The sequence below is a fragment of the Ruditapes philippinarum genome, unplaced genomic scaffold (genome assembly GCF_026571515.1).
Source record: "Ruditapes philippinarum isolate M1 unplaced genomic scaffold, ASM2657151v2 ctg4376_1_1_1_1, whole genome shotgun sequence".
NCBI classification, from domain to species: domain Eukaryota; kingdom Metazoa; phylum Mollusca; class Bivalvia; order Venerida; family Veneridae; genus Ruditapes; species Ruditapes philippinarum.
The window spans coordinates 14,314-37,647 of record NW_026860443.1 but is presented as its reverse complement, the minus strand read 5'-3'; the positions used below and the strand labels follow the sequence as shown (position 1 = coordinate 37,647).

Sequence of the window (23,334 nt, the reverse complement as noted above, 5' to 3'; positions counted from 1 at the left end):
ACGCCTTTAACACTTAATACAATTTTTTTTTTATACAAAAGCTGCTTCATGCTTGTTTGTTTGTTTGTTTGTTTTTGTATAGTTTTTTCTCAAAATATTGACATTATAGGTAATATATGAAACTACTGACAAACTTTGCTCATTATATAGAAAGGATTTTACTGAGAACCTCATTATTAGCAATACAATTTAGATTATGTATTGTTGATACCTTATTACATTGTGTACACTTGTATCATTTTAATTCTTGTCGTGTTATATGGATATCAAGCACACAGCAGGATCAACAAGTTTTAGTTTGGGATGTAAAGATAATCAGGTATTTAGATTTGTTAATCTATTCAATCAATTATGATTACAAATTTAATTATAGCTCTACCAAAAGCATACTAACAGAATGAAAAAAAGTATAAAAAATATGGATTTGTCGTTATTAAAGATGCATTCATCTGATTTTAACTTACTGTTAGAAGCAGTGTTGACATTAATGGTTTCTCACTTTATCCGAGCAGACAATAACATAAAGCAGTCATTGCTGGTTCGAATCTCTTCAGGGACTAGCTGTCCTTTCATTTTAGATATATATCAAGCTATCTTCTGTTCTACCCATTTTAGCTTGAGATGATACAAGGAGGAAACCCAGAGGTCATCCCCCTTCACAAGTAAATCTCAGCAGTCGCTGGGAAAAACCTCAACAGTGTGTTGGTGCGACATAAAAAAGAAAAACAAAAAAAACTAGTAAACAAAAAAGAAAGAAAGAAAGAAGGAGAGAAAAGAAAGAAAAAAAAGAAAGAAAGAAAGAAAGAGAAAGAAAGAATTTAAACATAAAAATACAAATGTTTTGAACTAGGTATGTATTTTGAATACAAATACACTTTATATGCAGATGTGTGGAAAACCGTCATACAGCGCTGGTGAACTTATAATAGGGAGGGATTTGAACAAACGTGAAACAAACGAATGTGCCGAATGCTGCGGTATCAATAACTGTAACAAAAACCTGTGTACACATTCTAAACGTACGTATCGCATGGTCCTATTTTGATTATATCCTTTAAGTAATGGTATTAAGCTTTCACTTGTAGAAGTAACTATTCGTATAGGAAACAAAGTTGTTCTTAACCATAATAAGATTGTCTCTAAAGATTTATATATCTATTTTTTTTAACTGGTAATGTTTTATAATATAGACAATATAGACAATCTTATACGAAAACTGAATCAGTCGTGTAAAGCTATCTCACTGATTTACAATAACAACGGCATGCATCCATACCATTATTTCCAGACAATGCATAAATAGATCAAAGATAACAAATGCGACGTGCAGCATTGTATCGCAAATGAACGGGTTAACTGTCAAAACAAAGAAGTTTTACAATAATAAGAGTTTATTGCACTTCACTTATATCATCATTGAAAAGATAAAAAATATTCGGTCAAAATAAAGAGTTTACTTCTAGTTTTCAGTGTTCTCAAGTGCCAAAGTATTTCAATTTTAAGTATTTATATAGCATAAATTTTACGTGTCAGATGGGCACAATTGCGGTTGGCTTACTATTTTTTCTGATATGAGAGAATAATCAGCCTTGTGCGAATCAATTATATTATTCGACTTCCAAGAGAAACCAAATAAAAAAAATATCACAAAGGTATAATTCAAAATATCATTAAGTAAGAGTGTCATTTGCTTGGTAAAATAATTTACAAAAGATTAAAACGGACAAGTTGCTAAGGGCGTTAACTTTGAACCACTTCCGCCGCATCGCTTTGGGTACGAATCACGGCAGAGTCTTTCAATTATTTCATGTGAGGAAACTATCCAGCTAGCTTTTGAAACGTCTACTCGGGTGCCCTTTCGTGCCTGAAAAATAATGGACGGAAGGGCACCTGTGGCCTTCCTCCGCCAGTAAAGCTGGAACGTCGCAATGTGAACTATACTGTGTCGGTATGACTCTATACCTAATAAAACAAACAAACATAAAAACAAGTAAAAAGTACCGTTTACGTTATGTATATCTTTCCGTGTCTTTATCCTGGAAAGAAACACTGTTGTTTACGTTATAATTTCTAGCAATGACCTAGCACAAGAATACTCTATCGGGAAAACAGTCATCGAATTTATCAGAAGTCTGTTTACAATATACATGATAATATACATGATAACATGATTAATGTTTATCCTATAAGAGTCGAGGAATGTTACATTTGAACAATAACTGCTACGGGACTGGTTTGAACGTCTCAGGATGGATCCTAGTTAATATTAACCAATATCGTCAATGAATTTCTAAAATGTGCATAAATTAATTATTGTTTCAGCTTCAGCATGTATCGATGATTCAAAAACAGACTGTGCGTATCTAAATACACTCTTTAACATTTGTCAGGACATCCATCATGGAAAAACAGTCTGTGCAAAGTTTTGTAATTTATGTTCATTAGGTGAGTATATGTTTTAAATTAATGTTTAGGATGGTTTGAACATTTTAGCGAAAAATAATTTAAATTATTTAATCAAAACATTGCAAAGCTTTTGATCAAAGGCAGGATTAACTTATGTTTACTTATTTTAGTTATTCAGTTTGTCACTTGTATTTTTAATATACCTTCTGAAAAAAAAAATTCAGATATATGAATATATAAAGTTGCTGCCAAAACATAATGAAGGCTACTTAAAGAACCCCGCGTTAACATATATGAGACTATCAGACGTTTTTGTCTGGTTGTCTCTCTTTCTGTAAGTGCTTGCTCACTTAATCCACTCAACCAGTTCAAAACACTTCAAAGGAATAACTGTTCTAGAACTTGTGCGTTTCGTGACGGATTGGACCTTGATCATTAATTGACATTGACATGATTGAAATGGTTTAAATTATGAGTTGCAACTGTGTTATTTATAAAAGCAATAAAACTGTAAACGTTTATTTTTAAATTGCATTACAAGTGTATGACAGTCAAACTTAACTTTATTATAACATGAACTTAATGTCACTTTTTAAATACAGTTGACTCTCAATAAGTCAAAATCGGCTTACTCAAAATTCCGCATTAGTCTAAGAATTACTAAAGTCCCGTTAAATTTCCTTCTATATCTTTGTAATTTAACTCCGCTTAGGTAATATTTTGATTTACTGAGACTCCTGTTTAATCGAAAGGAATGTTTGGTCCCGTCAATTAAACTCAAGCATATTTTCATCTCAATTAGTTGAAGTCTGAAAAACAGCCGACTGATCAAAGGTCGGCGACATCAAGGTGAGATGTTGTCATTCTGGTTCACACGTTTCATAGTAATATTAATAATCGGTCATCGTATGTTTTTAAAACTTCGTTAAAGTGACTTTAGGAAAGTTGACACGTACCAGTCTGACAGGTGTTAGTCTTATAATAGCCTAAGTATTTATGTGTATTATCAATGGAAATGAAATTTGTATTATTAATGTTTCGTCATTTTACATACGCATACATAAATATTAACTTCCGGTTCACGACATTTGCTACTTTCGCTTTCGTCCGAGATTAATTCACGTCTCCAAGTATTAGACATACTGATGTTTAAATGAATGTGTTAGTGGTGCTTCTATAATAATGAATTTTCACGAGTGCTTATTGTAAACATGTGCCTAATATCATTACTGATGAATACTGACCAACTTGATTTGCATTTATGTCATTGCTACGAATGTATCTATGTTTAAAAATTAATTAATTTTAAATAATATCTTTCTGTTCATTTATAATTTGTAGTTGTAAGTGATTAATTGTTACATGTTGCAGCATTCCCGCTATCAACTATAACAAACCTACTACTTTGGACATGTACGAATAAACGTAATGGCGGCAGATCAACGTTACTTGAATTCCGTTTCTTTCGAAGTGAAATGCACAGTCCCTTGAAATTCGAGTTACCGAGAGTCAATTGTATACTTAAACTGCAATTTTTATAAAATTATATGGATAGATCGAATGCATGCTTGGTATTACGCCTATATATTTAGCAACTCAATCTGAACCTTAAATGACCTGGACATTGGTGCGTTTGCGTTAGTTTGTAATAACATAAAGGCTGACGATTTGTATACAGAATGACAACCTTTTACATTATACCTTTACAATTGTATTCAAGTATGACAGTTACCTCTTCAAAAACATTGACCCTTAAAGTCAAATTATTGATTTTCATTAAATTGACCTTTTTAATTGATTCGATTCATATTTGTACATAACAACATTAGACAAAATCATTTGAAGTAACTCAAGTATGAACAAGACGTTTAATTGTCCTTGACCCTCGAGGACAAGTAAAAAAATGTAATTCGAGTTCTATAAAAACTAGTAATTCATGTACACATATATTGATGTTTGTTGACATCAAAACAATTTGTCTCTGATTGATTTGTATTGTAAGGACTCAATATGAAATGTTTACAAACATTCAATCTAAATACGCGTTTTTATATTGACCTTTAAGTTGATGGCAATTGGGCGGAGTGGTCCTTGTGGTCAAATTGTAACGGCACGTGTGATAGAAGTATTCGCTTTAGAGAAAGAGCATGCTCAAATCCGGCACCTATTCATGGAGGACTGCACTGCACTGTGAATTCTAAAAAAAGGGAAACTTGCAGCATGCCTCTTTGCCCAGGTACTTTTGTTTGTATTTTCTTATAATTAGTTTTTTTGTGGTTTTACGTCACATCGACACAGTATAGGTCATATCGCGACGTTCAAGCTTTACTGGTGGAGGAAGACCTCAAATGCCCTTCCGTGCATTATTTCAGGCACGAACAGGCACCTGAATAGAACCACCGACGTTCCGTAAGCTAGCTGGATAGCTTCCTCACATGTACGAATCCAAAGTCCTGGTCGGGATTCGAACCCACAACGATGAGGGGCAAGTGGTTTGAAGTCAACAACCTTAACCACTCAGCCAACGACGCCCCTCTCTTATAATTGAGACATCATTGGAGAATTAACCTTTTCCCTTATATAAGCGTGTTTCGACGGCTTTTTGACCCCCCCCCCTTTTTGAGGCCTCAAACAGTGAAAAAATGTCCTATTTAGACCCCAAACACTGTTTTTCGTTTGAGAAATGTTGTTGATCAAAGTGACCATTTTTTCGGCGCCGTCCCCCATTCAAATAATACATCAGGGGGTTGCCAGAAGGGGGATGTGCCCCCTTCTGTTTGGGGGGTTTGAAAGGGGGTGGAGTCTCCCTCATCGCCAAGAAAATTTTGGACTTGTAAGAGGCTTAAAATGACCCCAGGTTGATCATAAGGTAACGTGTAACCACTGCTAATAGCCTTTGACTCCATCTCAATCCCTTGAGAAGTTGCAGCACTTTGAAATAAATTTTGATGGAAAAAATCGAGGTAAAAAAGTGGTTATGGCAATTTTGAGATGTCCCCTCGTTGCCATGGTAACAGGAAATTTAAGACTGAGCATGTCGTTACAAAGGCAATGGTCCAGTCAACATTTGTGCCAAGTTTGATTAGTATTGAAGCATTTTTCATAGTTTCATAGCAGTTTGAACTTGTAAGAGGAGGCTTTTCAGTGAAAATGGCCATTTTTCACAATATGCTCATGGGGGAAAGGGTTAAAGAAAGATGCACCACAATACTATATTAGACTCTTTTGAAAACGAACAGTTTTATTTAAATGTCCCAAATTCTTAATAAATCTGACTAACTGTTATTGTACATAATCTCTTTTAGATAAAAGATACAAATTATTGCTATGTGAAGCAAGTTTGTGAAGGAACAACCTCATATTAGGGTACAGGCACTAAAACTCTCACTAGCTCCGAATCGATCTTAAATATTAAAGGAAAACGAACAAAAAATGAACAGATCATGTATGTAAATATCTTCCATATAATTGATGGGTTGCTTGGTTTCAAATCGTTCTCTTGGAGTCACTCGCCGTCACTGCTGTGACTTAAATTCCTTTTCGGGACTTTTGCCTCTTTCGTGCGACGACGCTATGAAGCTATCTGAATTTATGATGAGCGTCCGGGGCACCTGTGGTCTTTCTCCAGCAGTTAAGCTGTATGACTCTAAAACAGTGTGGTAGTAGCCTAAACCGCCCTTTCACCCACATCCACCGATTAAATCTTAAACTCAAGTAAAAACAAGTATGCTCAAATATCTTCACTCAACTTTTTTGTTTACATGGCAATGAATCAGCCAAATCATAACACTATTGTACTACGTATAGCCTTGTTTTCGTCCCAAATTAAAAAAATCATATCAAACCCTTATTTTACTCGGAGCTATGTCAATGTCAAAATATAAGTGTCAAAGTTGGCATAATACTTTATTTAAGTCCGGTTTGTATTAAGCACAATTTCGACACTATCGCCTTGTCTAATATAGGTTTGATTATTGTGTACTCGTTCAATATAATTTAATATTGTACTCAGCAATCTATAATGATCATAACATATTGTACATAGTGCTCGAACCAGCTATTTGCGTTGTGTGTTTCCTTCAGTTAATGGAGATTGGAGTACATGACATCAGTGGGAGCCTTGTTCAGATACGTATGACTTAGGAATACACCCATAAACACTTTCAATATGATCTAGGTAAATAACCGAGGTATATCGAGTGAAAAATACGAGTTGCTTCCCTTATCTTCGAGATAAATCGATACCGCTTATGTTAAAACAATATAAAATAGGCATTTTTTAAACCGCTATTTTGTTGTGATTAAATGTCCGATTTTAAAATGTATTACACCAATAGAAAGCTCTGGATCTTAGCTTCATCACAGTATAAACTTCAACACATCTTTTGACTCTAAAGTATTTAAAATTAACTGTTAAACCTACCATATGTCAGGCCATTTTACATACAATTTATACAGTGAGATACACAATCCGTTATCTTTACTCCAAATGCTACCTGATAAGAATAGCCTGTCGTTTGCTAGTTCTGAAAGTGTTTATCAATGTATTCAGCGCCGTCACCGGACCTGTTCAAATCCTTATCCAGAAAGATTTAGCGACCATTGCTTTGGAGATGGTTTGGATGTAAGGATATGTTTACCTGGCCCCTGTGCAAGTATGAAGAATAACAATACTACTTTCTTTTCGTCGTTAATTTATTAATATGTATTATGAATCCGCTGAATCGAGTTAAATATAAGTGTATGCAACCTTCACAACCCGGATCAGCATAAAAACCTATAAGTGGTTAATTTTACGACGTTAAACTATTTTCAATTTTTTTGCGAATCAAAATTATTCGAAACTAATTGAGCCCGCAAAAGTTACATCGACTTTATCTTCGGTGGTCATTCAACAGTTTACCATTACACGCTATGTAAATGCATCCCGTTAAAATAGCGTCGCACGAAATACAAGCATACATAAGCACGACTTAAAGATCATTTAATATTTCGCATGATGAAATAATAACTTGTCAAACTGAACATTTTTATTATATTTCTTTGAATACATCGAAACTTACAACGCTGGCTTGTCACACCAGTTAAAATTAGAGTATTGTTTAATTGTTATTACAAGCGTGCTAATATTACAGGAGCGTCGGAAATCGTACTTTACAACTATTTCCGCTCGCAAAAATTCCGGTTTTGGATATTCCCAAACTTTGTGTGACTTCCCTTTGTATTTTGCTATAAATTTCAGCTCTTTTCGGTCAGTGATTTAATTAGTTTGCGTGTATAAGAATGTATACTGGATACTGGATACATCTTTCTATTGAAAATAAATAAGTCTATTAGGGTTATACTTTAAAGATCCTGTATGATTTGGTATTGAGGTTGTATACCACTCTTACGTGAAATTATATATGTATATAATTATGCTAATACACCAATTTTCAAACATCGAACAATATGTAAAATATGTACTGCAAATATTTGTACATTTTAAATAATTATAATCATTAAATTATATGCATTAATTTCTTCTTGGAAAATTTGATTCAGGATATATAGAAAACAAATTTCTAATAACCTCCCTTTATTTGAATGAAATATTTGATTCGGTATCATCTTTATAAAAAAAATGCTTTTTGGAACATACGATATTGATTAATCTTAATTTTAGCATCATATTTTTTATATAAAACTATAACAGGATCTTTAAAATTTTCGAATGTTTTTCACTATTTTTTTAAATGATTACTGCGTATTTAATAACAACTTGCAGAAATCTGTGTTATTATTGCATTTTCCTTTCACTTTGTTTTTTCAACACGATGGTGGATGGTCGAATTGGGGCGTGTGGAGTTCGTGCAGTACAACAAGCGGTAGTGGAATAATTTCTCGAACAAGAGCGTGAAACAACCCAGTTCCATCTCTTAATGGAAAATCATGTGAAGGAGAAACGTTGATGGTCAGCTCACGTAATGCCAACCCTTGTTGTAAGTCAAAAGCATTTACAAAGAATATATGTATCTAAATAAAATTTATTTAAATATTTATCCTCAAAAAGCACTTTTCTAATGTTGGGTGCTAAATTTTACATACTCAAAGAAACAACTGTTTAAAAACACTAAATTATAAAACTTCATTTTTTTGACATCGATTCTCATCTTTAAAGCAGCATGCCTCCAAATTTAAGCTCTTTTTCGTGAAAATTTTGTCAATGTATTTGAATGTGTAATATTGTAAACTAAACAAAAGGAAACAATTTACACATTATCAATGGCATATCAAACCACGTAAATTTTCAAAAAGTGGTCAAAAATAGCCTTGACTGCGTTAGTAACAGCAGAGATATAGTTTTTAATACTGTAAAATTAGTCTTTTATCGCATATAAAAACAATTTTGTCAGACATTACTTAAATCTTAAATGTTTTGTTTTTCCTTACATCTAAGTACATTTTTCTCAAGTTTGTTTTATTGCAATATTTTGACTCATCTGGAGGCATGCAACTTTTAATATAAACATATTGCATTCACTTTTTTTATTTTTATATAATATTTTGATTAGCAAATCAGATTGTTTACACTAAAGTACTTTCTAATTTCGAGCTATTTGTTATTCATATTAAATACGTATTTTACAAATGTAGTAAACGCCAAAAAGAACGTCTCTACTACTAAAGTCTTCTTTTTAGACAATTATGTATAATATTTTTAAGCATTGAACAGAAATATATTGGACTTACTAGCTAGCATTGTTGTTAATGAGTAATAAATTCATCAAGTATTCATTTTTTAGCCGGTACGCCATCAGTCATTTCTCAAAGCAAAGATGTTACCACGTTGACATACTCTGATGGAGACAGACTTATTTTTGCCAAAACGATTTCAAATGACGGGAATGGTTATGGCAACGGAACCGGAATATTCACGGCACCTATTGCGGGGACCTAAATCATGAGAACGCATATTTGAGCAGAGCCAAATTTTCCTTTCGGGTTTGCTTTTGTATCTGACAATCAAGAAGTGCACAGAGACCTCGTTACCAAGATACCTGGTTACTCACATTGCGATACCTCTGACATTACATTACACCTCAGTAAAGGCAGTCAAGTGTATCTTAAATGCACGTGGGCGGGACGTTGTACCAAAGTGACCTTTATTTGAATACATTTTCTGGGAGTTTGTTACATCTCTGAAAATTAAGGTCTTCACTTCTTCCAGATTCTTGAATAGTATTAATATATTCTTATGTATAATATAATAAAAATGAGAAAAATAAAAGAAGATAAAAGTTAACTAGCACTAATTCGGGCTAATCACAATAAAACACTGAAATTGTTTATATATTATACTAAACATACAATAATTAATAACAGTTAAGTTGTAATTTGCAATCAATTGACATGTAAAATTTCACTCTCTGCCAAAAAGCAAAAGAAATTATGAAAATTTAATAAAAAGATGACTGTATCTATGACGTGTTTTTTATCTGACACGGATAAATTGATGGTGTTTGGAGATTACTATGGTAAGGAAAGCCATATGCTTTCTGTTCGTTGAAAACGTTTCACATCGCAGCTTCTACTTTTATGTACTTATTGAAATGCATATATGCGGCCATAAAAGGGGTAAATTCAAAAGTAAAGACGGTTAAACTGGTCTCTATCATTGGATTAAAGTTTAATCAAATGTTGTTGTTTTTTCTAATCCAATAGATAAGCACTGGATTTCTGAACAGGCAAATACTTCAAAATCTTTATATGCAAGATTCTTGTACAATTACAGTATTAGGAAATGCACTTGGCTTCTATGTGCCGTCATAATACAAGTTGAAGCTTTGCATCTTTAGTTTCATGAATGTAGCAAAACTATATAATCTGCAACAATTAATATTTAAGCTAAGACGAAATATTAAACTTCTCCTGAAAATAATGGTATGCCTTTAATCATTGGATAGGTCATCAGACCTCTCCGCAGTGTTCAGACTGATTGCTGGCGGCATCCATTTTTGGGTATCTGATTATAGTGAACGAATCTCATTTAACCCATTACTTCATGAGAATTTTTGTGAAAAATGGCTATTTTCATTGAAAAGTCTCCCGTTACAAGTTCAAATTGCTATAATACTATAAAAACAGCTTCAACACTAATCAAACTTGGCACAAATGTTGACTGGACCATTGCCCTTGCAACAACATGCTGCAACTTCTTAATGGTTTGAGATAGAGTCAAATGCTTTTCAGCGTTAGTTACACGTTACCTAATGATCAATCTGGGGTCATTTATAGCCTCTCACAAGTCCAAAATTTTCGTGGCGATGAGAGGGACTCCGCCCCCTTCAAACCCCCCAAACACAAGGGGGCACATCCCCCTTCTGGCAATCCCCTGATGTATCTTTTGGATGGGGGGCCGCGCCGAAAAAGTGGTCACTTTTTTAACAACATTTCTTAAACAAAAACAAGTGTTGGGGGCCCAAATAAGGATTTTTTTCACCATTTGAGACAACAAAAAGGGGGAGGGTTGAAAAAGGCATTAAAAGGCGTGTATATGGTTAACAGAAAATGATGAAAATATGTGAAATTACCCAAAATCGCGTTTTTCAATGTTTAAACATGGCCTGTCATACAAATTTGAAGAAAAATTGTAGTTTTGTAGCTTTTTTGAATTTTTTCATTAACCTATTACTGCATGAGCTTTTTGTGAAAAAATGGCTATTTTCATTGAATAGTCACGCGTTACAAGTTCAAATTGCTATAATACTATAAAAACTGCTTCAACACTAATCAAACCTGGCACAAATGTTGACTGGACCATTGCCCTTGCAACAACATCCTCGGGCTTAAATTTCCTGTTACCATGGCAACGAGGGGACATCTCAAAATTGCCAAAAATCACTATTTTGCGTTGATTTTTTCCATCAAAATTGATTTCAAAGTGCTGCAACTTCTCAAAGGATTGAGATAGAGTCATATGCTTTTCAGCGTTGGTTACACGTTACCTAATGATAAATCTGGGGTCATTTATAGGCTCTCACAAGTCCTAAATTTTCGTTGCGATGAGGGGGACTCCACCCCCTTCAATCCCCCCAAACAGAAGGGGGTACCTCCCCCTTATGGCAACTCCCTGATGTATCTTTTGGATGGGAGGGGGGCCGCGCCGAAAAAGTGGTCACTTTTTTAACAACATTTCTCAAACAAAAACAAGTGTTGGGGGCCCAAATAAGGCATTTTTCACCATTTGAGACAACAAAAAGGGGGGGGGGTTAAAAAGGCGTTAAAAGGCGTGTATATCGCGTAATGGGTTAAAGCCTAAAATCATTAGGTGCACTCTATAAAAATTGTTTTGCGCATGCTTCGTTTCAAAAAACGACTTAACTTAAACGGAAAATTAACTTCGAAGTAAACAAATCGGTACATAGAAAAATCGGGAAATATCATTTATGCAAAAATATCGCCAAATATTATCAAATTAAACAGCACCAAAAATACCTCTTGCATGCTTCTTTTTAAAGAAGCAAACTTGTAATGTCGAATTGAATTAATCAATCAAAAGAAAAAGCTCACAAATACATGTGAATGTGTCTTTTAAATTATAATAAGCAAGTTAAAAAGGGTTCGATCTTGATGGACAATAAATTATCACTGGGACTTTATAGAAGAAAAAAAATTCAAAACCAGTAGCTACGTTTTGTTTTGTCCCGCACGTTTTTTATACTTACATGCATATCTGCTGTTATAATACCAGTATCTAAGTAACTTCAAATCGAACACTTGCAAGATAATTAATAATTTACAAGAATTCATATTCAATGAAGCTAATATGTTTTGAAAAATCTGACAGAAGCTTAAAACTCTACCAAGGGCTCGGAATAAGAATTGCGTTGTATCGTACTATTTTTTAACTCTGAAACGAGTAGGGACGTCCGTGGCCGAGTGGTTATGGTTGTTGACTTCAAACCACTTGCACCTCACTGCTGCTGATTCGAATTTCGAGAGAATTTTTATTATTTCATGTGAGGAAGCTGAAATCATGCACGGAAGGATTTCCTCCACCAGTAAAGATTGAACGACGCCATATGACCTATACTGTGTTAGTGTGACGTAAAAGCCAATTTAAAAAAAATCAAACTGAAACGTGTATATAATTGATTTGAACGGTGTATAATTATAAAGCAACATGAATTGCTCAAATTCTTAAGCATGTTAAACATATATCTGGTTTTCAGTCATTTGCAACTAATAGAGTAATACACCAAAATATCCCTTTTTCATTCTAAGATGGTGACGTTTGTCTAAAAGTTGTACAATACGACGCAGTAATGATGCCAAGCCATGTAACTGTTGCCATTGTTATTATCTTTCTTAATTTGAAGAATATTGTTTATGGAAATGGCATAGCGCTTGCAAAAGTATAGGCACGAATATGAAGTAACTAAGAAACAATGTTGTTGTTTTTTGTTTCGTATTGTGTTTACCGAATTTATATATTTTTTATTATTTTTATCCGATCTTATTCTATATTATTTTCAGAAACGATGATATCTAAATACGGTAAAGACTTTTTCAAAATAAAACCATATTAAAACACCAAAATAAAAATAATTATAGTTTCAATAATGATTAAAATGTAAAAACGAAAATGCATGGACCTACACGGTTTCACTCTCATATTACTTAGCTCTTATAATATATGTAATTACAAACCCGGTCAATATCATGATTTTATTGACACAAATTAAATTTACACAAACCTTAGTTCTCACATTTCACTAACCTTTTCGAAAATATATAGAAAATTGATATAATGTGTGCATTGACCGTATAATCAACATGCAATCGAGATGTTAATAAAACCAAACTACACGGTACGCATTATACAAAGATTATAGGCTGAAAGGAATTACTTTTAATCATTAATTATTTAACTGTGAAATTATTACGGACGGATAATCGTTAAAGTGTCCCGATTGCGAAACCTTCTTTACAGATAAGGTAATGAATCGTCAATAAAAGAGAATTGCGTCCCTTTTGCTTATCTCAACTTACTCATACTTTGTTGACCAATTTGATGTATTCAATGTAGGGCATTTATATTATCTGAATGCTTAAACCTGACAAGATTTATATTAACTTACAATATTATACTAAACATGAATGTGCTGATTAATATTATTGTGATTTCATCAGTACTGAGTGGTAAGTGTGATATTACATATTATGTTGACCCATTTATTAATATGTAAAAAAGATATTAAAGCCTAGTGTATTGTAAATAAACTTTTGTGTTTGTATATTTTGTTTGGTTTTACGGCGAACCAATACAGTTACGTCATATGGTGCCCGAACAACAATAATGATTTTTTTTGTTTTGATTGGGTTTTACGTCAGTTCGACACAGTATATGTCATATCGCGACGTTCCAGCTTTACTAGTGGAGGAAGACCTCAGGTGCCCCTCCGTGCATTATTTCAGGCACGAACGGCACCTGAGTAGAACCAGCGACCTTTCCGTAAGCTAGCTGGATAGCTTCCTAATATGAAAGAATCCAAGTCCCTGTCAGGATTCGAACCAAAAGCGGTGAGGGGCAAGTGGTTTGAAGTCAACGACCTTAACCACTCGGCCACAGATATAATAATTGTTATGGCTAACCTCATGTGTTACAATCTTAAAGCAACACCAGAGGTCAAACTACATCACCCGCTGGATATAAAAGATGCATAGACTCAAATAGTTCGAACCCATTAAGTCGCCCCTTACAATTTCTCAGGTTTTAAAATAGTGGCCATAATTTTGATATATCAACACTTAAAAGCAACCAATCACCGACAAGGGGGTTTAACACTAAGACAAAATAACAGTGTTGATATTGTACAAATTATGAAACAAGGGAACACATTTATTTTGTTGCATAAATCTTGCTTCGTACTTTAAGCGTCTTCTGTAACCTAGGTCGGTTTTTTTTTCAGTGACATCTGCATTGTACTGTCTTTCTTGCAAAGGTATAGCGGAGGCCAGAAATTGTGCAGATATTGAGAAATGTTCAAATGGACAGGTATTGTGTTTGTTTAATACTATATCAAATTGAACATAAGTAAGGTCCTATTTGCTACGTTTTCACAGTTCATCAATTTGTTTGGCCTTTATCATTATATTACACTTATAATAAACTAATTTTGTTTGTGTTTGTTCCTTTTTTATTCTTTTTTATTTGCATGTATGTTTTTATTGTCTGATTGATGTTGTTTGTCATGAAAATTGTTGAGTATTATTGTACAGATGCATGTATGTTATAAAAAATCGTGAAATCTAAGGTCATGATTCACACGTTGCATTAGATTTATTATGAGATTTTATTGTTTTGAAACAAGTTTTATCAGAAGTTACATGTCACATTTTTTTCTTATATAAGATAAAATAGTGGCATCACAGAAATTTATAGACTTAAGATAAAAATTACCATGCGCATTTTCTTGAAGCATGTACTCCTGGACTGCCCTCATATTGTTTAAAAGGTTACGCTTTATTACACATTGACTTAACTTTTATGTAACAGTTTGAGGCATAATTGTTTAGTTAAAAATACTTCATATCAAATAATACTTTTTTTCAATTTTATGAATTGTGGTTGCAGGTATGTTACAGTACACAGATGATTTCAACAAAAGGGATAATCTTTCGAAATATGGGCTGTCGCGACGCAGCGGTAAGCGATGCTTGTGTCATTTAACAAATCACATGAATGTGTATCTTTACACAATATCTAAACATTAATTAGTCAACTTACTTCTCAGTATTGTAAAGCCAGTATATTTTTGTGTTTTTTCCACTCAGTCGGCTCATCATGTTATATAACTGCCTTAAGTAGTTTTACTATTTATTACGACTGCCATGGTAAGTCTCATATTTATCACTGTAACAATCAAATGTCCAAAAAACCTTGATGTAAGAATTTGTATTATTTGTGTTCTGAATCGGAATTGTTTTCGTGCAGTATGAAAGTCATTGCGAATCTTAAGATGTTACTTTACTAGTAAGCAGATGAAAGACTGAAATAGATTAGATACATAACACTGTATTGGGCTATTAATGGGTATAATCCACAACATTTAATTTGCACATCTGTAAATGTATTCCAGATGTGTAAACATGGAATCATTGTTGGAAAGAGAAGCATATACAATCGTAAAAGTATGGTTAATGTCGACAAGTTCGATGAATCTGTAGAAGTTACAAGCAACAAAGCCAAAATGGCAGAAGTGCGGTCTCTTGATAAAGCGATATGTGACGAATGTTGCAATTCAGATCTATGTCAGACATCATTATGTTCTGACAAAGGTAAACGCTAGCAGATGTCTAAGTGTAAAATTAAAGAAAATATGTAGGGTATCTCCTCTTTTTTTTCTTTTTTTTCAATGTCTAATACAGTTAGCTTCGGTAATTACTATTCGAAACCATTTCAGGACACAGCGTGTTACATAATAATAATAGATTCAAATAGACTAAGTACCCAATAATGGGGGACTGTGACCAGTTATATGTTATTTCGGTTTTGGAGTGATTTATCATTTCTCTATTTTGGTAAATTTGTTGTTCTTTGACAGTTAAAAAGTGCTTGTTTATCAGAAATTACACTGCGCTGCATCGAACCGTACGCGCATCGTCACAGCAGCTCATGTTGTGTACAACGTGTGGTAATAAAAAGAGGAAATTTAATGTGTTTAATACCGGTATTGCTCGCTTATAGCAATTTCTCCCGGCGCATAATTATCCATAAAAAACTTGAAGGGTAATAAACTATAATATTGTTATGCTGTCTGTAAGATGTTATTTACTATTTGAAGATTTAACTGAAAATAAATCTCAAATGCTAATCTCTTAAATTAAGTCCTGCCTCAAAACCATTTTCCTGCTTTATACATGCAAAAGTCTAAATTTCTTAACCCTTTACCTCATATATACGCGAAATAACGCACTTTCGACCCCCCTTTTTTAGGCCTGAAATAGTGAAAAAATGTCCTATTTGGGCCCCAAACACATGTTTTCGTTAGAAAATGTTGCTTAAAAAAGTGAGCACTTTTTCGGCGCCGCCCCCATCCAAAAGATACATTAGGGGGTTGTCAGAAGGGGGATGTGCCCCCTACTGTTTGGGGGGGTTTGAAGGGGGCGGAGTCCCTCATCGCCAAGAAAATAGTGGACTTGTGAGAGGCTAAAAATGACCCCAGGTCAATAATAAGATTACGTGTAACCAACGCTGAAAAGCATTTGACTCTATCTCAATCCCTTACGAAGTTGCGGCACTTTGAAGTAAATTTTGATGGAAAAAAATCGAGGCAAAAAAGTGATTTCTGGCAGTTTTGAAATGTCCCCTCGTTGCCATGGTAACAGGAAATTTAAGACTGAGCATGTCGTTACATGGTCCAGTCAACATTTGTGCCAAGTTTGATTAGTATTGAAACATTTTTCATAGTTTCATAGCAGTTTGAACTTGTAACAGAAGGCTTTTCAGTGAAAACGGCCATTTTTTCACAAAATGCTCATGAGGGAAAGGGTTAAAATCAAATTATCACAATGCAAATTTATCTTTAATACATTTAACATTATTCATGTCATATTGAAGCCAGCCCTCGTTTTCCTTTGATTATATACGATTTTTTATTAATTTGATTGAATCTTGATTTAAACTACATTGTGATTAAGTGATTCCAATCATTAACTTCCTTAAAAGCAAATTAAAGTGAACGTAAACTGTAGCGATATCAAGAAAAAATACATATTTGAAGGGAAAATGGGAATATTTTGTCACCTATCTATTTTGCAGGTGCCTCTCAACTTGGACCAGTATGTTTCAATTGTGACGCCCAATCACCATCTGATCCTTGCATGAAAATCGACAGGTGTGACGCTGATGAGGTAAATGTCAGGGTACAAAGTCGTAGTTCATTCATAAATTCGGCACTGATGTTGTTTTTAATGCATGCACGTTGTGTGACGTATATGACGCTGGTGACGAGCGTATTTTTGTAAAATTATTAACACCTGATTACTTTTTTATGCATTGACAACATGATGGCTTTCACATAGCTGACCGGTTGTATTATAGTACATATTGTCATATTAAACACGATTATTTGCATAACTTAAATGTTCATAACAAAAGACAAAATTGAACAAAAAACAGGACAAAAGTTATCCCTTGAAAGCAATAATCACAACAAAATCACACGGAAATTGCAATATACTCGGATTGATTGAGTCTGTACTTGAGAGATAATGAAATTGTAAAAGATCCCTAACACCCCCCCCCCCCACATCCGTTAAGTCAATAGGAGGTATATGTAGTGTCTTATGCGTTACTTGTTTAAGTGATTTCTATATCAGAAGCAAACTACAGATGTAAAGTTGTCAAGAAGATTATTATTGTTTTTGTTGTTGTAGCTGCTCTCAAGGGTTGATCGCACAACAAATTGCAGTCGTTTTTTTTCCTGTTATTATTTCAAGTCTGTTATTTCAGTCATGTTATCAAAGTTTCTCCACACATCACACATCAGGAACACTGCTTAGAAGTGGATGCGTTTTTACGAGCGTAAGTAAAATTCTAAGTATGAAATTTAGCAAATCTAGGTGGGATTGATCTTACACATAGGTAACATTTCAACGGTACGTTTCTAGCATAAATTGTTCATGTAAGCATCTCCTTATTTACTAACAACCTAGCTTTATAATTTGGTGTTTTTTTGTGCAATGCTGTAATTTCGCCACGCTGGGGTGCCAGGCGAATCACGTAAGTATGTCATAATATGAACGACAATATCAACGAGGAAGGGCAGCTTTCAATGAACGCAACTCCTGCACGACCTAACAACTAAGGATAACTGACAAGGATCCTAGCAGGATCTCAAACAAATAGACATAACAGGGAACACGGCAAAACACAGACTGTATGATTACTTTTTTTACGGACAAACTTTACTCTATGTATATGCAGATGCGTTTACAAACGATGTAAGACGTTTAAGGCAAACATGTAAGCTGAACTGTAATTTCATAATGGAATTTTCAGCATGCGTGTGTTACATTTGTTTCTAATTGAATATAAAATAGAAAACATATCTAAATTTAAAAATACAAACATGTGTACTTGTATAATAGCGTGATTAATTTTATTTAAATTCAAGAGTTTCAAAAGAGTTTCAAAATATCATGAATATTTTCAGACGTGTGGGCATTTCCATATACCTGAGACAACCACGGATGTATGCTGGAGATGCTGTGACAATGATTTATGCAATGCCAATTGTACAAGTATACCTTACAACAACGCACATACAACAAAAGGTAAGGACAATCAGCATCAGCATTATTAACGTCATCCCATCATTAAATTTAAAATAACGCTATTTTTCATTTTAATAGCATCTTTGGTAGCTTTCTTCGCCACCATCATAATCATCATGTTTAATTTAATAATATAGACTACTATGTTTTCTTACTTACTCATTTTCTATTAATTTCAAGCATTTAAATGTTTTATCACTTAAATAATTCCTATGTTTAAACTTGCTTCAAAATTGATTTTTTAAATTAATTTGAAGTAACTCTATCATATATTGTTTTATGTTTATTGTAGGTAGCTAAATAAATGCTGCATGTATTACGTTTATACAATTTAATAAATTATATCATCTTTTGACATATTTTTATTCGATGCTTTATTTCGTCTTTATGTTTTCACAGGTCCAAAATGATTCTACATTCTTATTTTATTTCTTAAAATAGTATAACTACGACCTATACAATGTTAAAGAGAAAAATTAAAACAAACGATAAATAGTTTTAGCCAATAAATTGTAATAATATCTTCATTTTATCATTTTTTATTCCGGAGCTTTAAACTACCTATGCTTTCACAGGTCCTTGCGTTGATAGATCATCGACAGTTACTTGTGAACTTGCTTCAAGCATTGCGTGTAGTGACAAAGATAAGGCCAGTCACGCCGGATGTTCTCATTTTTGCGGATTTTGCTAAAGGAGCTTTGGCAATTTATTTTTTAATGACATTCATGTGTTAAACTTATGAATATAGATCGAAATTAAATACTTCTGTAATTTAAATGTGTTCATAAACATTTTGCTATTTAAAAATAGTATTGATAGCCAGCTATAGGGCGTTCGTGATCGAGGTGTTAAGGTTACGACGTCAAAACGCTGTGGGTTCGAATTCCGCTGATAATTCTGGAATTTTGTCATGTAAGAAAAATATCGGAACGTCGATGTTTCTGAAAAAATACAAGTGCCAGCATTTCATAACTTCCTGCTACAGCAATGCAGGAATCTTTACAGCGACTGTGGCTCGAAAAACTCAACTTAATTAAAAAAGTCTGATGTTTGAATGTCTGTTTCTTTTTAGAAATAAAGATATTGTCTTTCTAACTTGCATCTCACATTGTTTTAATAAATTGTTCATGATAATCTACTTTTAAGAAACCGAATGATAAAAAGTCATGTAACGTATTAAATACAGTTTGATTTTCCGAATCTATAAGTATGTTATTGCTATATTCAGTCTAATCTTTGTGACTCGTGGTCAAGAAACTGTACATTTTCTTGAAGAATTAAAAAAAAATCTGATTTCATTACGACGCAAGAGGTAAGGTGTTCGTGCTCATTATCTAGCTGCAAAGATACTCACATGTCCCCAACGTTCGACAATAGTGACTTTGCTAGCTCTTCGGATGGTTGTATTAGGATTTATATAGTGCACGAATAAGCGTTTATAATGATACCTGAATAATATTAATAGGTCCCCTAGCCTTCTTACGCCTTCTTAGAATACTACGCATTTGATAAAGAATAGTGCGTGCGATGCAATGCTCGTAGCTGCTAGTGCACACATGGGCATCTTGGGTCTTCCGTCACCATTAAAGTTAGAGACACGCCTTATGACCGTTAAAATGTCGGTATGTCTTCTTAAATAAAAGAAAATACAATGCATTCAAAATAAAAATCGAATTCCCAATAAACACTAACCTGTTTGTACAAACCTTTGCCGCCAGTATAAAACAAGTCCAACATGCACGTCCATTGTTTACTCGATTTTGTTAAATACATGCTCCTTGATTTGTCCGTTCTTAAATTACTGTAGGGCAAGTCTACAATTTAAATTCAGCAAATTAAGGATTGTAGTCTTGAGAAACGTTAAAAACAAATTCGGCAAAAACTATAGAGGAACCCAATAGTAAACTACTTACTTGTTTTTTTTCCTACTTGAATTATATAATTTAGAAAGAATGATACATGTATATTCCTAGTCGTCAATAAATACCAAATCAATCTTTAAACCAAAATGATTTAACGAAACAAAATAAAGTTAATCATAAAAGATAATCGTAAAGTTACCCTAGAGCAATAACTAAGTTCCACTGTACGTTAGTTATTGCACATGCTGAAATATTTTTCGATTTTATCATGATAATATGACCATAGTGTTGTGAGGACATTTAGGACATGACATTATACATTTTTACTTTTAGACAAGAAGCAATCACTATCACGAGAATGTGTCACGTTTTAGTTTAAACAGTCCCCTTATCTCTTCGGCAATAAAATGATATTTGAAGTTCTTTTATTTGACAACTTGTTGGCTCACTGTTATGTACACTTTCCTATCCGACTGTCGTGCTGCAATTTAAGCTAAATCATACGCTAGTGAGAAGTCGCCTTCACCAAATAGATCTTTTCTTAACATATAAACGTGTTGTCGAATAATTAGGATCCAGGGTTAAAGCAAAGGCAAAGTTTTTTTTTAAACCCCGTGTTAGCTTTTTTTCTGTTTGTTTGTATAAATACCTTTTTGGAAGTATTTTAGTCACACCGACAAGACAATGACCATACCGCCACTTCCCGACTCGTGTGATTGAGGAAGACCTGTAGTGCTCCCTGTTAATTTCTTTAGGCACGTGCATGTACCCAAGTAGAACTACCAACTTTTCTGTGAGCTAGAATGCAATGCTTCTAGCCGGATTTGAACCAAAAGCGGTTCGAGCCAAGTGACGAAATGTCAAAGGTTACCTAAAGCGATTATGTTAATAACAAATAACATGTGCGGAATCCTTGAATCTAAAACTTTGATAACTACACTCCAAGTAGTCGATTCTTGTATACTTAGATCTGTAGTTTTGTTTCGCTATTTGTTTATTTATTAACAAACATTAGATTTTAATAATCATGCAGACTTATTCTTTAATTATAATAATAATAATAATAATAATAATAATAACAATATTATTATAATTATTATTATTATTATTATTATTATTATTATATATACCAAACATCTAAAGCACTTTTATCATGCACACTTACACGTTCAAAAGTACTGTACAATATAATCAAATAAATGAAACAATATTTAAAAGAAAAAGAATTTAAACAACAATATTGCTCAAGTCACAAATACAAATCAAATGTAGTTTAATAAAGTTAAAAAGACCCACATGTAATGTTTGCTGAATGATTAAAGGTTGTCTGCTTGTTTTGGAAATTCATTTGATATCACCTGATCTGCTGGCCCCGTGTTCACAAAGAAAAGATCAGGATCAGGATCAAGTGATCCTGATTTTATTTTCATTGTTTTATGTTACTAAAATTAATCTTGTTCGCTAGAATTAAATGGTGAATATTAAAAATGTAAAAAAATGTTGATTTGCAAAGAAACCAAACTATTTTGGGATAAAATTAACAAATAACAGAACAAATACAAAATATTCAGATCAAAATAAGGATCAATTTTAGGATCAGGATCAATATTTGGATCAACTGTAAAATGCCTGTAACTTGCAAAAATAACAATGACTTTATTCTAAAATTTCATAAACTTGCTATTGCATGCCCAGTTTTATCAAATTAACATAAGATATTTAATCTATGAGTATAAACAATAAAGAATATTAGAGTTTTTAAATTTGATCCAGATCTTGATCCTGATCCTTAAAGCTGCATGCCTCCAGATGAACCAAAATATGTCAAAAAAATTAAACTTGAGAAAATGTAATAAGGTTTTAACAAAATTAAAAATATTAATGATTCGAGTAATGATTTACATGTTATGTGCTATTAAGGGCTGATTTTGCAGTATTTATCACCATTTTCCTATTGCGTTACTAACGCAGTAGGGGCTATTTTAGCTTATTGTGACCTCTTTTTGGTAATCAAAACGTGGATTGCAAATGCTGTTTGCAATGTGGAAATTATTTTCTTTGATCATTTACCAATATTTTAATTTAGAATACATTTTCAAAATTTTCATGAAAATGAGCATGAATCTGGAGGCATGCTGCTTTAAATCTTTGTGAACGCGGGGCCAGAAGTACATATCATAAGCCAAATTTACATGCCAAGTGATATGCACACTGACTTAATACGATGTGCTTATTCATATTATGACGTTTTGAAGAAACACACCCATTTTCTACATAGCAAGTGTCATTCAATACCATGACATCTGCCTATTTGCCCGCTATCTATTTATTACAATATAATGCACTATAGTTACATTTTATTTTTCTTATTTACGCGTGATCCTTTTTTAAAGTTCACAAATACCATTTACCTTTCATAAAACAAATATCTGGTGTAAGGTTTAAAGGTATTCATTCTACGTATTATATGTTAAACGATGACTTATAAGCTAAATGGGTTCAGTGTATTTGCATTATTTATTATTTTTGTGTAACCATATTTATGTGTTCACACAAGTTTCAATAACACGCACTTTTCCTCTCTAACTTATCTTTTCTTATCACTTATTATTATTTATTTATTATTATCCAAAGCTTTGACTGTTATTTAAAGATCGGATTAATTGTAAATATGCTGGGCATCTTGATAAACATTCTCTTTGTTGTGCATCTTGGTAAATCTTGGTAATTAAGTGTCGCTAAA

The 23,334-nt window shown here is 33.3% G+C and overlaps 2 protein-coding genes across 2 annotated transcripts; both read left to right on the top strand.

Moving 5' to 3' along the window:
- The first annotated feature begins 244 nt into the window (after window positions 1-244).
- On the top strand, window positions 245-9,346 carry LOC132760095 (coadhesin-like). Its single transcript, XM_060751990.1, has 5 exons — window positions 245-319; window positions 887-1,019; window positions 2,323-2,445; window positions 4,472-4,642; window positions 9,192-9,346. The coding sequence occupies exons 1-5, from the start codon at window positions 260-262 to the stop codon at window positions 9,344-9,346; spliced, it is 642 nt and encodes a 213-aa protein (XP_060607973.1). The 5' UTR covers window positions 245-259.
- A 5,324-nt stretch (window positions 9,347-14,670) lies between these two features.
- On the top strand, window positions 14,671-19,499 carry LOC132760097 (uncharacterized). Its single transcript, XM_060751992.1, has 7 exons — window positions 14,671-14,676; window positions 15,026-15,097; window positions 15,531-15,729; window positions 17,213-17,304; window positions 17,906-17,977; window positions 18,609-18,729; window positions 19,305-19,499. Exons 1-7 carry the CDS (start codon window positions 14,671-14,673, stop codon window positions 19,418-19,420), a joined length of 678 nt encoding a protein of 225 aa, XP_060607975.1. The 3' UTR covers window positions 19,421-19,499.
- The last annotated feature ends 3,835 nt before the right edge of the window (window positions 19,500-23,334 follow it).